Consider the following 14,201-nt stretch of genomic DNA (forward strand, 5'->3'; position numbering starts at 1 on the left):
CAATGGACATTTGATGAATTGCAAAAGTTGATTCACTGCAGGATCAGAGATGGTGTATAAAGTGTTATGCTCATCTTTTTGCCCTGAAGTTAATGGGTTTTTTTCCCCTAATTTTTTTTCTTCAGATTTCTACTGCATTGCTGAGAATAAGCGTAGAGCGTTTTTGGAATTTTTTTTTTTTTTATTACTTTAAGTATAAGTTATCTACGTTTCTAGATCAGATTTTGCATTTGGGCATTTGTCATTTATATTGTTACACTTTATATAATCTTTCTTGTGTGTGTATAATCTAGTCTCATCTCATCTCATCATCTCTAGCCGCTTTATCCTGTTCTACAGGGTCGCAGGCAAGCTGGAGCCTATCCCAGCTGACTACGGGCGAAAGGCGGGGTACACCCTGGACAAGTCGCCAGGTCATCACAGGGCTGACACATAGACACAGACAACCATTCACACTCACATTCACACCTACGCTCAATTTAGAGTCACCAGTTAACCTAACCTGCATGTCTTTGGACTGTGGGGGAAACCGGAGCACCCGGAGGAAACCCACGCGGACAACATGCAAACTCCGCACAGAAAGGCCCTCGCCGGCCACAGGGCTCAAACCCGGACCTTCTTGCTGTGAGGCGACAGCGCTAACCACTACACCACCATGCCACCTGTATAATCTAGTAAATAGACTTATTACATTATATTTGCATGAGTTTAGTGGTCCAGGTTTTTAATATTTTTGAATTTAATTATTATTTACCCCCCTCCAGTTTCTTTTTCCTTTCAGCATCTGTTCTTCTATGACTAGATTTACTTTAAAGTGCATATCCTGGACCAATTTTTTTTTTTTTAAATATATGAAAGTATGTGGCGGCACGGTGGTGTAGTGGTTCACGCTGTTGCCTCACAGCAAGAAGGTCTGGGTTCGAGCCCCGTGGCCAGCAAGGGCCTTTCTGTGTGGAGTTTGCATGTTCTCCCCGTGTCTGCGTGGGTTTCCTCCGGGTGCTCCGGTTTCCCCCACAGTCCAAAGACATGCAGGTTAGGTTAACTGGTGGCTCTAAATTGACCGTAGGTGTGAATGTGAGTGTGAATGGTTGTCTGTGTCTATGTGTCAGCCCTGTGATGACCTGGCGACTTGTCCAGGGTGTACCCCGCCTTTCGCCTGTGGTCAGCTGGGGTAGGCTCCAGCTTGCCTGCGACCCTGTAGAAGGATAAAGCGGCTAGAGATGATGAGATGAGATGAAAGTATGTCCCTTTACACACTCATCCAGAAGGGTAATTTTGCGCAAGGCTATCTGTTTACGGCAGGAAAAAAAAACGCATCTGGAAAAATCCCAAGGGAGTCTGGAGCCAGATTCGTGATGTTATTTGCGGAAGCGCCAGCAGGCTGCGAGAGCTTTGCATGGTTTCAGTGCACAGCTTATGTAGACCAAGCGCTCCCACTTCTCTCTCATTGTCTGGTCTTTTGGAAAACAATGAGTACTAATCCCATCAAGATTGGTGTTGCTACAACCGCCTACGATACATCTGTTAACCATTTTAATAATTACGTGATAACGTTGATGAAATTTGCAGAAAACCACCAGGTCGTTTTCTCATAAACAAACCAGCGCTGACGTAGGATTCAGAGATACCCCTTTTCCACCAAATCAGTTCCAGGGCTGGTTCGAGGCCAGGGCTGGTTCACAACTCGTTCAACTTGCGAGCCAGCTGAGAACCAGTTTCCTTTTCCATAGCTCGGTGTGCTAAGGGGAGCCACGTCATTACATCACTATATACGTCAGTTATGTTGCTGCGTTTGCATAAACCTTGGCGCAAACATCAAAGCAACAACAACACGGAGAAGAAGCAGCAGCAACAACAATAATGGATGACTTCGTGTTTGTACAGCTGCTGCTTCTGGCTTTACGGTGCTTTATTGGGATCAGAAAATGGCGGATCCAATATGTTTGTGTTGATCGGCAGGTTTTGAGTGGATGGCGATTACGTTCTAGGAGACAGGTAATAACCTAATAACGTTTTGACTCTGAGTTACACTGAATGTCCGGCTACGACTCTTACACTTACACTCTTACTTACTTACACTCTGCGGTGTGCCCCCCCCCCGGCTGACGTAAGTGGTTCTTTCCTATGGCCCAGGAGAGAGTTGGTGCTAGCCTGGAACCGTTTTTTCTGGCTCCAGAGCCAGTTCTTTGTCAGTGGAAACAGAAAATCCGGTTCCAAACTAAGCACTGGCCCCGAACCAGCCCTGGAACTGCTTTGGTGGAAAAGGGGCTAGGGAGGCGTCCCGCACGCGACGTCATGAAAATCAATGTTTGCCGGGAAATCCAAATGGCAAGTTTTTTCAGAGGTGGACCAATTCGCCTCAAATGGCTTGATTTCACCTGAATTTTTCTGGTATTGCGTAAAATGTTCGATATTTGACAAAAGTTTCCTATAAAATAGGAGAATTATATTGATCTTGCTCCTGAATTTACCCATAATATGTATTTTAAGGGTGGGGTCTCCCCTCCTGGTGGCTTGGCAGTGTAGTAGTTAGCACTGTTGCCTCACAGCAAGAAGGTTCTGGGTTCAAGCCCAGTGGCTGATGGGGGGGCTTTCTGTGTGGAGTTTGCGTGTTCTCCCAGTGTCTGTGTGGGTTTCCTCCGGGTGCTCTGGTTTCCCCAACAGTCCAAAGATATGCAGGTTTGGCTAACTGGTGGCTCTAAATTGATCGTGAGTCTGAAATGGTTTTGTCTGTGTCTCAGCCCTGCGATAACCTGGCGACTTGTCCAGGGTGTACCCCACCTCTCACCTATAATCAGCTGGGATAGGCTCCAGCTTGCCTGTGATCCTGTGCAGGATGAGCGGCTACAGATAATAGATGGATGGGGTGTGGGTTTTTTTTTTTCTTTTTAAAGTTTAAATTGGGTGTAAATAAAATTGTATTGGTGCAATATTTTGAAGTGTTGAGTGTAGGATTTATAAGGAACTATGATTGTAACCAGCAGAAGAACTGATGTAGAATTTGGCTTTCATCTAGGCATCTGAGGTGCCCAGCTTGCTTCTTGTAAAAACAACACTCTCTGGCTAAAAAGTCACATTTGGATTTAAATGGCAAATACTCATGATTACTGCTGGTATTTAACGTTTCGGCTGGCAACAGCTCTTTCCCTAATGTGTCTGTGTTGAAAGCTGTATCCTGTGGTCATGGAAAAGGTGTTCCTGTGTTTTTCTGGAGGGTCGAATTATTGGTCTGTATCAAGCAAAGAAAACAAGTAAGGAGATTGCTGAAATGATTGGAATCGGGTTAAGAACTGTCCAATGCGTTATTAAAACCTAAAATAGGCATTATTAGCAATTTTATTAATTTTATGCATTAGCAATTTTGCACAAGACATTGCACAGTATATCTACCTCTGTTTGCACATTGTTTGTTTGCCTCTCCTTTTTTTTAAATGTTATCTTCATTTTTCATTCTACCCTTATATTTTGCATTCCATATGCACTTTATATTTCATATTTTATTTATATATATATATATATATATATATATATATATATATATATATATATATATATATATATATATATATTGGTAAGCGTAGTTTGGTCTGGCAGTTGCAAAATAAGAATTTCATTACCCAATAATAAACCGTTGTGTCTGTTATTGTGTATATGACAGACAAACATCTTGAATCTAACACTACGTTCAGACTGCAACCTGAAACGACCCATATCCGATTTGTTGTGAAATCCGATTTTTTTGTTAGGCCGTTCACATTACCAATTATATGAGACTTGTATGCGATCTCCAATATGAACGGAAAACGACCCAAAAGTGTCCCGCATGCACAAATTGACACGTAATAAGCACATCTACGTAATACGTAAACAAACAAAAAAAAAAGCGCACTCTTCAAGTTTAATGATTTTCTTTTTTTGTTTGTTTGTTTGTTTAATTATCTGGTTAGTGTTAAAGTGTGAGGTCTCGTGTGTGTTTTTGTTTCTGAACTGAAATGAAAACGTGTAGCCTGGTAACGAGGGTTGACTCCTAAATGTCTCTCTAATTTCTATATAAGTGCACTACATGTTACTAGGAAGTAATGGATTTTTAAACTCTATATAGTGCACTCGAGCTTCAGTAGGCAGTCATTTGGGATACGGTCGCTGTATTACCAAACTCTTAATTCAGGCTTAATAATTTGCACATATTTATTTCGTCATATTAATAAACTTTTTCTACATTTTTATAAATATTTATTTAGATTGTTTATAGCCAGCTGAATTCTGCAACTTTTCTCAGCGCTGGCTCAAGGTGTAGAAACACCAGTGCAGTTTGCTATGGAGATGAGGCGAGACCTGGCGATGTGGTTTTTGTGGCGGCGGCGGAACTCACACAATAATCTGATTAACGTGGGCAGCAGAGTAATGAGACCGAAGGTGTCAAATTACTGGAAATTTCCAGAACAATCTTGTAATACAGGATGGTTTAAGTTATAAATCAGTTATAGAAACTGTTTTATTTAATCAGGCTAACAGATCAACATCCAGGTCCCTACCAAATCCACCATTAGCTTGATCAATTCTATAAAAGTCTATTTACATTCTGAAAACTGTACAAATGTTGTTGTTTTCCACCAAAGAGGCGGGATTAGCCAACGCAGAATAGTGACGTTTGTCTCTTGTTGATGACGTGTAGGTCGCATGAATGCGACCTGTCCGGTCAGACTGCAGTCGCATGTGAAAATATCGGATATGCATCGGATTTAGGACCACATATCCAAGCGGCCTGGGTCACGTGAAAAAAATCGGATCTGTGTCGTTCAGATTGTCAATAACAAATCGGATACAGGTCGCATATGGGCAAAAAAATCGGATATGGGTCGTTTCAGGGTGCAGTCTGAACGTAGTCTAACACTACGTTCAGACTGCAACCTGAAACGACCCATATCTGATTTGTTGTGAAATCCGATTTTTTTGTTAGGCCGTTCACATTACCAATTATATGAGACTTGTATGCGATTTCCAATATGAACGGAAAACGACTCAAGTTTGCAAGTAAAGCATGGAGATGAGGCGAGACCTGGCGATGTGGTTTTTGTGGCGGCGGCGTAACTCGCACAATAATCTGATTAATGTGGGCAGCAGAGTAATGAGACCGAAGGTGTCAAATTACTGGAAATTTCCAGAACAATCTTATAATCTTGTAATACAGGATGGTTTAAGTTATAAATCAGTTATAGAAACTGTTTTATTTAATCAGGCTAACAGATCAACATCCAGGTCCCTACCAAATCCACCATTAGCTTGATCAATTCTATAAAAGTCTATTTAAATTCTGAAAACTGTACAAATGTTGTTGTTTTCCACCAAAGAGGCGGGATTAGCCAACGCAGAATAGTGACGTTTGTCTCTTGTTGATGACGTGTAGGTCGCATTAATGCGACCTGTCCGGTCAGACTGCAGTCGCATGTGAAAATAACGGATATGCATCGGAATTAGGACCACATATCCAAGCGGCCTGGGTCGCATGTGAAAAAATCGGATCTGTGTTGTTCAGATTGTCAATAACAAATCGGATACAGGTCGCATATGGGCAAAAAAATCGGATATGGGTCGTTTCAGGGTGCAGTCTGAACGTAGTCTAAAAGGATGTTGAACGGTCAACCTTGTGGAGGGGGAATCTTGAATGACAGTGATTGGAGTAAATGCTGTGATGTTGCATGAGGTCGTTGAAACTGACTACAGTATGCGCTCTCTAGCTTAAAGTTAAAGGTGGTCCAACAGAAGTGTGTGACTTTTTTTTTTTTTTTGGTCACAGTGTACATGGAAAGGGGTTTTAAGGTGTGCAAATTGGTAACGAGGTGATCTGATGACGGCTGCTTCCTCGTCCCTGCAGTTGCTGTAGAGTAGTTTTTCTGAAATATACATTTTTAAAAATCCACTGTTGCAGGTTATTCCTGGTTTTCTGTTGCTCTTGCATGCCTCCATTCCATATTTGTGACTTCAAACCTTGGAAAGTGTGTGGGTCACTGCTCATGTTGTAGGTCATTGCAGTTCTTTTTAGAGAAATGATGGATAAAGCTGTTTGTTTACACAGGTGTTAGTGTGTATTTAACGTGGCGTTTTCTTTTATTAATGATGTTTTAATGTGATGTTGGCAGGCATGGACAACCAGACCGTCCTTGCTGTCCAGTCCTTTCTGGACGGTCAAGCCGGTGTCCCTGATCACAGCAATCAGAACGTCTCAGGGGCTGCCATCCAGCCAATGGGTGAGTAGAGTGAAACAGTAACCCCGTACATCTCAGCGAGGAGGACCGAAATTCAGTCTAATAACTGGGACAGACGTTCAACCAGTTTCAAGTGAAGTTTAAGCATTGTGGAAAAAACAGACTTGTTAAATAATCTGCTCCATCGTACTCTTATTTGAATGTTATTGGCCATGCTTGAGGTTTTTATAAACGACTAAAATATTGACCATTACAACAAGTGACCGTTTTGGCATTTCCTCTAGCACCCCAGTAAGTGTAACAATTGCTGGAAATAAAGCTGCTCTGCTTGTGTTCATGGTAATCAAGGATGCCATTTCTTTTATTTTGGTGATTTTTCTTCATGCAGAGTTATGCTCCATGTATGAGTTTCTATAGCTGTTGATCGAGGGTTCTCAATGCACAAGGCTCTGTAGTTCAGTCAGTGGTACAATAAAAGAAAAACGTCCAGTGAGTGGCAGTTCTGCAGACAAACACCTTGCTGAGTTGGCAAAGGCTGCTGTGACTCTGATAACCTCGCTCTGTGTACAATTGTGGTGAGTAGAAAAGCGTCTCGGGACACACAACACCTCAGACCTTGAGGTGGTTGGGCTACAACAGCAGAAGGCCGTGTCTGATTCCACTTCAGTCAGCTAAGAACAGAAGGCTGAGGCTGCAGTGGGTCAAAACTAGCCAGTAAAAAATGTAGCCTGGGTCGGGTTTCACTAAAGTAGTTTAGACTGGTCTATGGGTTAAGATTGGTCTTAAGTTTCTTTATAGACCAGTCTAATGCAAGTAAGACAGTTTCACAAAAGTTAAGACTAATTTAAGTCTAATTTTAGGCTTAAAAAGTAAGACACCCTCCCCCCCAGTCTAATATGGGTCTAAGGGCTGTAAAATTTAATAAAAAAAAAAAATTCAAGCCATAAGTGCCATCAATGTCAATAACTACAAGAAAGCTTGAAATGTTAAGGCAGTGAAGTACATTGCAAGTATGTAATACACAAATTTAGGCTATTATAATCTAACTATAAAGTATTCAATAAAGAACAAACAGTGTAATGCCAGCTTATTCATTTTATTACTTGTATATAAATAATATAAATATCAATTCATTATGCATATAATTACATCACCACTCATCACTTCTCTCTCTCTCATATGCACACACACACACTACTACATCACTCCTCCATCTGCGCGAGTCTCTTCAATTGAAGTTGTAGTCTTTCCTTTTGGTAGGCTCTTCATGTAGTGTCACATCCGCGCAGGTACTGGGTGATGACAACTCCGAGGGTGAAGGAGCCTCAGCTTCAACGTTGCTCAGGGAGTTGCTGCTGGGTCTGGCGAAGCCGGTTACTCCGCTCTCCTTTCACTCCCCAGAATAAGGGCGACTCGTCGCCATAAATGTTGATGACCATTTCGGTGGTTACTTTTAGTTTCTTCAAACCCCCTCCTCCAGTGGGGGTGTTTTTACGCACGGCAGCAACATCTCGCAGATGGATTAACGCTATTCACAGATGACGTTATTTTTTCCCACACTTCATGTTTTTTCTTATTGCTACATTCTTCGCTGAATTTGCCTAATAAAACGTCTTTGTAGGAATTAAATTCCTCTAATATAGCCAGATTTTCCGAGTGGCTAAACGCCACTGAACGACCACTGTCCGCCATTTTTTTTGTTTTGAAAAGAGTCTTAAAATACCCACAATCCTTTGCAGCATAGTACGACTTAAGATAGTCGGAGTCTAAACTGCTTTGTGCAACAGTATTTGTTAGACGTCTATGCTAAGCCCGACTATACCCGCTGTCTAAGTTAGTCATAGTCTAACTTGGTGAAACCGGCTGCTGGTCTGAAAGTCTGTTTCTGCTGAGCCACCCAAGTGGGGCTTCGATGCGGGGGGGAATGCTTAAAGCCTCGGTCACAACCGGCCGTACGTGCTCCTACGGCTGGTCTACGTGCAAGAAACACACGGAGGGTGTGCGTGAAACGCACGGAGGGCGCACGTGTGACATGCTAATTTTCGAGCCGTAGACTGGCCGCAGACCGGCTGCAGAGGTTCTTTGTCATGTCAAACAAACTCTACGGGCGCTTACGTTTTTTTCAGGTTGCAAGACAAACTTGCAGCCAACGTGCATCTTTCTCCATGAACAAAAAAAACGCAGCGATTTGGGGAAACGCCAAAAATCGCACGGCCAAAAAAATCGTACGTCCGGTTGTGACCTAGGCTTAATTTAAAAGCACAAGTACATTTAAGTAGCTGTGATGAGTGTCTCTCTAATTTATGGTTTTGAAACCGTGAGCATCAGCTGATTATTGGGACCCATTCAATATTTGTCTTAAACACTTAATGTGGAGCTTAAAACAACTTGCAAAATTGCAGCTTTTTTTTTTAATTTCAGTTAAGCTTTCACATCACTTGCATTGTGAAGAAAATAAATTAATAAGTGATATACAATCCTTAAAAATGATCAAGTCTCATTTGTAAGCATCTCCAGTTCTGAGGGGAATCATCCCCCCCCCAAAAAAAAAAAAAAAAAATCCAGAATTCTAATCTTATTTGTTACAGGATTGGATTCATTTTTTTTCAGCCTCCTGAAATCAATCCTGATTTATTTATTTATTTATTTATTTATTTTTTAAATTAATATTGATCCTGGGTTATCTTTACTAGCTCTGCTTCTGTAGTTTGCTCTTTCATCTGCGTTTGGTTGCTACTGAGATTTATTTTATTTTTTTTCTTTTCCCTGTTTGCAGTTTTGATATCGTGTTATGCATTTCTGCTTGCTAATCCTCAGGGTGGGGTGTTTGGGGTGTCTTTGTACAGATGATGACGATGTCTTCCTGTGTGGGAAGTGTAAGAAGCAGTTCAACTCTTTGCCGGCGTTCTTGACGCACAAGAGGGAGCAATGCCAGCATAACACCCCCTCACTCGCCACCGTGTCCCTGGCATCCAGCAACACCTACACACCTGTACCCTCAGTCAGCGCCGTGCCACAACTACCAGCCAACAGACAGGTACATGTTCTGTTAATACAGAACCAGACGGTACAGATGAACTGGAAACAAAACTAAAGTTACAGGCAAACTATTACCGGTATAAACAAAGAAAAGGCACAGCTACTCTGTTAAAGTACATAAAAAGAAAAGGATGATCTTTGTACACAGGTGATGATGGTTTTAAAGGAGAACTGAAGGCAAGTGTTTTTTTTTTTTTTTTTTATCAAAATTCTATTTCTCATTTTTATTAAATATAGGAATGCATTTTTGATAGCTATTTTGTCACTGCTATAGCAAGTTGAGTGTTTGAAATATGCTATGTAATATCAGTCCATATGTCCAAGCAATGGCCGTAAACGAGATTCGTTGAGACTTGTGCGAGATATTGTAGGGTGGAAGTAAAACATACAGCGGAAATCAAAGTGACCAACATCTGCCAATGTTCCCTGTGTCCGAAATCACTCGCTCGTTCACTACTCCCTATATAGAGAATTACTATATAGAGGAGAAAAAAACTTTTCGGACACTAGTCCGTTACGCTGGTATTTGTCATTACTGTTGCACAATTAAAACGTGCTAGATCAGTCGGCTACTGCGAGTTGTCCTAGTGGTTAGCGTGTCCACCTCTCGATCAGGAGATCGCAAGTTCTACTCACGGTCAGGTCATACCAAAGACTGTTAAAAATGGTATCTACTGCCGTCTGGCAAGGCACGCTGCAATACAGATGTGAGTGGGGAGTCAGAGACTCACAGTTACCAGAGGACTAGCACCCCCCCCACCACCAAGGGCTACGGAAACCGGGATCAAGGCTGAATACCTTCTTCTTTGCTACTGCCTTTTATTAAATCAAATTTGAGACTTTTTAAAAAATTTGATTTCTTTCAGCACAGACAGCACTACAAAATGGCGTCCCCACTATATAGTGAGTGGGAGCGATTTCGGACATGTGGGTCTGAAAAGATGCGCACGCCCTCTTTCGAATGCTGACGTAATCAAGCTGGAAGTTGTTTGCTATCAAAACAATCAGGAAAGTTGGGGGGGGGGGGGGGGAGTAGGCAGTAATTGTCATTTAAACTCCATGTTTGTGCAATATTTCGTTTGGAAAACAGTTTTCAAAATGGCGGCGCGGACACTTCACGTTTCAAAGTCCCACGCAAGTCTCATGAAGATCGCATGGATAAGTGACGCCTGCTGTGGACCGAGAGAACTACATTAGGCCGATTTAAGTATAATATTTAATTGCAGTTAATTAGCAATACGAGTCACGATATAAGGTTACTAAAACTGAAAATGTAATTGAACATGTTAGTTAGGAAATAAAGCAAGTTTAAAAGTGACTTCAGTGCCCCTTTAAAAGCTGGTACTGATAAACACCTGCAAAAAATACTGGTGCAAATGATGTCTGTACATGCACAAGAATAAGTTGATACAGGTGGCATTTACGTGCACGCCTGCAAGATGCAGGATCACCTATTAAACCTGCATTTGGAGAATGCAGGTCATGTCTTGTATTCATGTGCAAACGCAGGTGATCTAGGCTGCATCCACACGACAACGGCAACGAGATTTTATAAAAAAAAATATCGCGTCCACATGGGCAACGGATTAGTAAAATATCAGGTACATATGGCAACGCAACGCTTGCTGAAAACAATGCAATACACATGCCACACCTCTACGTGCGCTGTAAGACGGTCCCATCAGAGACACCAGAACAATAGAAGTAGTAGGACGCATGCGCATAAACCCCTTCTACCCGGCGTGAAGCACTCACAGGAACAAACACACAACAACAAGAAGATGGCTGCGACTACGCGAGGAAATCGTGCCTTCTGTGTGTACAAATTAGTTTTATTAGTGTGCATAGTTTTATATAACTTCATTTTCTTATTGTGTGTGAACATTTTGAAAAGCATTTTTATATAATTTTATATAACTTTTTATATTGTGTGTGAACATTTTGAAAAGCAGTCTTATCCAATAAAAAAAGAAATTCAAGAAATGGTTCAGTTGTTTATTTAAAAGAAAAGCTGTATACAAAAGTGAATGCAATGCAGTGGTTCATACAAAACAGCGAGAGTGCTGCTTGTTCTAGTCATGTGGTTGTGACGTCATCATAAACAAATCCGTTCTACTCATCCAGACGACTTCGCAACGGCGCCGTTGCCAGATTTTTCCACTCTGGAACCCGTTCTCAAAAAAAATCGTTTTGGGACACCCAAAATGCCGGTGCCGTGTGGACGCCAGGCCGAAACGATAAACAATTTTATCAGATTCACCTGAATCCGTTGCCGTGTGGACAGCCTCCTAGTCTTGCCTGAGAACACGGGGCTTATTTCTGGACCACAATTGAAGTGTTAGTGTACATTAACGCTACGTTCACACTGCAAGGCTTAATGCTCAATTCCGATTTTTTTTGTGAAATCCGATTTTTTTTGTGAGGTCGTTCACATTAACAAATATATGCGACTTGTATGTGATCCTCAGTATGAACAAAAAGCGACCTAAAAGTGTTCCGCATGCGCATTGCAGGATACGACGACGTCACACGCAGTGAGCATGGCCAGTGTTTACGGAAGTAAAATCGCCCGGTTGCGGTATGACCCATCCAATCTAGCTTGAATAGCTGCATCCCCCCAAATGGAAATCAGCTCCCTAACCTCTGCGTCCTTCCATTGAGAAGATTCAGAACCTTCACAGCCCGAAGCGTCCCTCGCATTGATGTCATGCGCAGGGGCGCAGATACGTTTTTGGAACTGGGGAGGACAAAAAACTGGGGGGGGACAAAGCTGCCAGCAAACCAACCCCAAACCCCGATATGCCTGTCAAACTTGTTGTGGGTTACTATAGCAACCAAGCTCGAGCTTGCAACCTGTGCAGTCTGCGCAGCTCAACCAACCGAATATCAGTCTTTGTTTTATGTGAGTTGTTGCAACTATGTATACACTGCCGTGCACCTCAATAAACCGAATGGTAATTAGTCTTTTGATTTTTCCGTGAGGTTTGCCTTATGCAAAGAAAGACAGCATAGACGTTTTTTCCTCCCTATAAGTGGGGGGGACCGAGCGAGGTGAATTTAAATCTGGGTGGGACGAGTCCCACCGTCTATCTGCGCCCGTGATTATGCTCCATGTTGTTGTAACTTTTTTTTTGAGAGACCCGCCGCCTACTTCAGTGCAGAATAGTGACGTTTGTGGCTTGTTGATGACGTGTAAGTCGGATGAATGCGACCTGGCGGTTCAGACTGAAGTCGCATATGAAAAGAGCGGATAGGAATCGGAATTAGGACCACATATCCAAACAGCCTGGGTCGGATTTGAAAAAATCGGATCTGTGTCGTTCATATTGTCAATAAAAGATCGGATACAGGTCACATATGGGTGAAAAGATCGGATTTGAGTCACTTCATCCTGCAGTGTGAACGTAGCCTAAGATACACGGGTATGTATTTTGTGCATTATTTTACTAAATAAAATCAATCAACATGCAGGTCAACTGAAACTCCTTGGTATACTGATCTGTACACATGCAAGGCTGATGTGTGAATATACAGGTGTGTTTGGGTGGGGGGGTGTTTTTTTTTTTTTTTTTTTTAAACAAATATAAATGTGTCATCTGATCAGTGGGGAAACCGACATTTGAGTTTCACGCACTTCTGATGCAGATGAAATGCACCTGAGGGGATGCGTACTACTGAGCTTTAAACAAAAGGCAGGATAGGTTTAAAAATCTAAACTTGATAGGTTTTTAAATAAAAAAAAAAAATAGGCACCCTATGGGTACATGTGGCTACTGCTTATAAATAAAATTCTGATAACATGTCTATACAGTGTGTTTGTATATCTCAATTATCCTAGCCTCATCTCTTGCGAGCAGCGTCAGAGCTTGTAGTATTTTGGTTACCAGTTTTGTGTTCAAAATACAGTGCTATGAACTAATATTCATTTTCAAAATGGTAAAGCACTTGATGAATTGTCTTAGAAGCATTCATTAGTATTTAATGAGCACGTTTTTGTTTCACAAGTGTCGTGTAAAGATTAAAGTGAATAGCAAACGTTTATCAGATTCTCAATATATCTGCCAAAAAGCTCAAAAAAGAATTTACAAAACCTTTCATTTGACCTTTTCAGAAGGACCTTTTCAGAAGGACCAAACAAAAGCTGATATAATCAAAAGGTAAACGTTCTTAAAATAAACACCACTTGCTTGATTTCAAATCCGTAGCCCTGGCGAACCACGAGGTGAATTTTTATCTTTTTATCTGCCGATTATCTTCTGATGCTACAAAGTTATAATGAGGTTTCTCTTATTTCGTTTCTGCTTCTGATTAGTTCTGAAGTTTATCAAGAAGTAGAACGGGTAATCAAACTTGATCAGGGTACGTGCTGATTGTTACTTATTCTTACAACATGACATGGTGGCTTCACCACTCGTTCTTGTGTTCCTTTGATAACGTGAGCTCAACTGTTTGTATTGTGAGATCATGATTTCCATTCTGGTGATGGCACACTGCGCATAAGCGTTACAATTGTTGCACTCCTTCTTACAACACTATGATGGTGGCTATCGCCTCACTTTGCTTCCATGAGGCAGTAGCTGCAAAAAAACCCGAGTGTACTGATGCAGTTGCACATGTGTACAGAGGAAGTATGATCTGTGAATCTAGAGCTGACTTTATACAGCCCCTGATTGCTGGAGAACCCTACAGGTGAGGTGTACAGGTCCCCCCCCCAGCACACAGGAGGTACTGGTGAGCTTTAAACCATATATAGTCCTTTACTGGTGTCTTAGCATTTAAATTTATGCGAAGTGGCGCTACACTGATCTAGCATGTTCAGTCACTGGTCTAATTTGGTTTTAGATTTCACATCAGTGTCTTCTAAACACCATTTATATGTAACGCCAATTAAGATTTCAGTCTCCAAGGTGAAGTAAAGTGGTGGTCTACACGTTCGGTGGTTTTCCCTTCTATCAT

The 14,201-nt window shown here is 41.7% G+C and overlaps 1 protein-coding gene across 4 annotated transcripts in view; it reads left to right on the plus strand.

The window, feature by feature from the left end:
• The window catches only part of znf341 (zinc finger protein 341), a 52,052-nt gene that overhangs the window by 606 nt on the left and 37,245 nt on the right, over nucleotides 1–14,201 (plus strand). For all 4 annotated transcript variants that reach the window (XM_060937739.1, XM_060937740.1, XM_060937742.1 and 1 more), the window contains exons 2-3: nucleotides 6,141–6,248; nucleotides 9,053–9,243. In XM_060937739.1, the coding sequence (XP_060793722.1) occupies nucleotides 6,141–6,248; nucleotides 9,053–9,243 (299 nt within the window). The remainder of the gene's footprint in view (nucleotides 1–6,140; nucleotides 6,249–9,052; nucleotides 9,244–14,201) is intronic.

Source organism: Neoarius graeffei, chromosome 13 (assembly GCF_027579695.1).
Source record: "Neoarius graeffei isolate fNeoGra1 chromosome 13, fNeoGra1.pri, whole genome shotgun sequence".
Taxonomy (NCBI): Eukaryota; Metazoa; Chordata; class Actinopteri; order Siluriformes; family Ariidae; genus Neoarius; species Neoarius graeffei.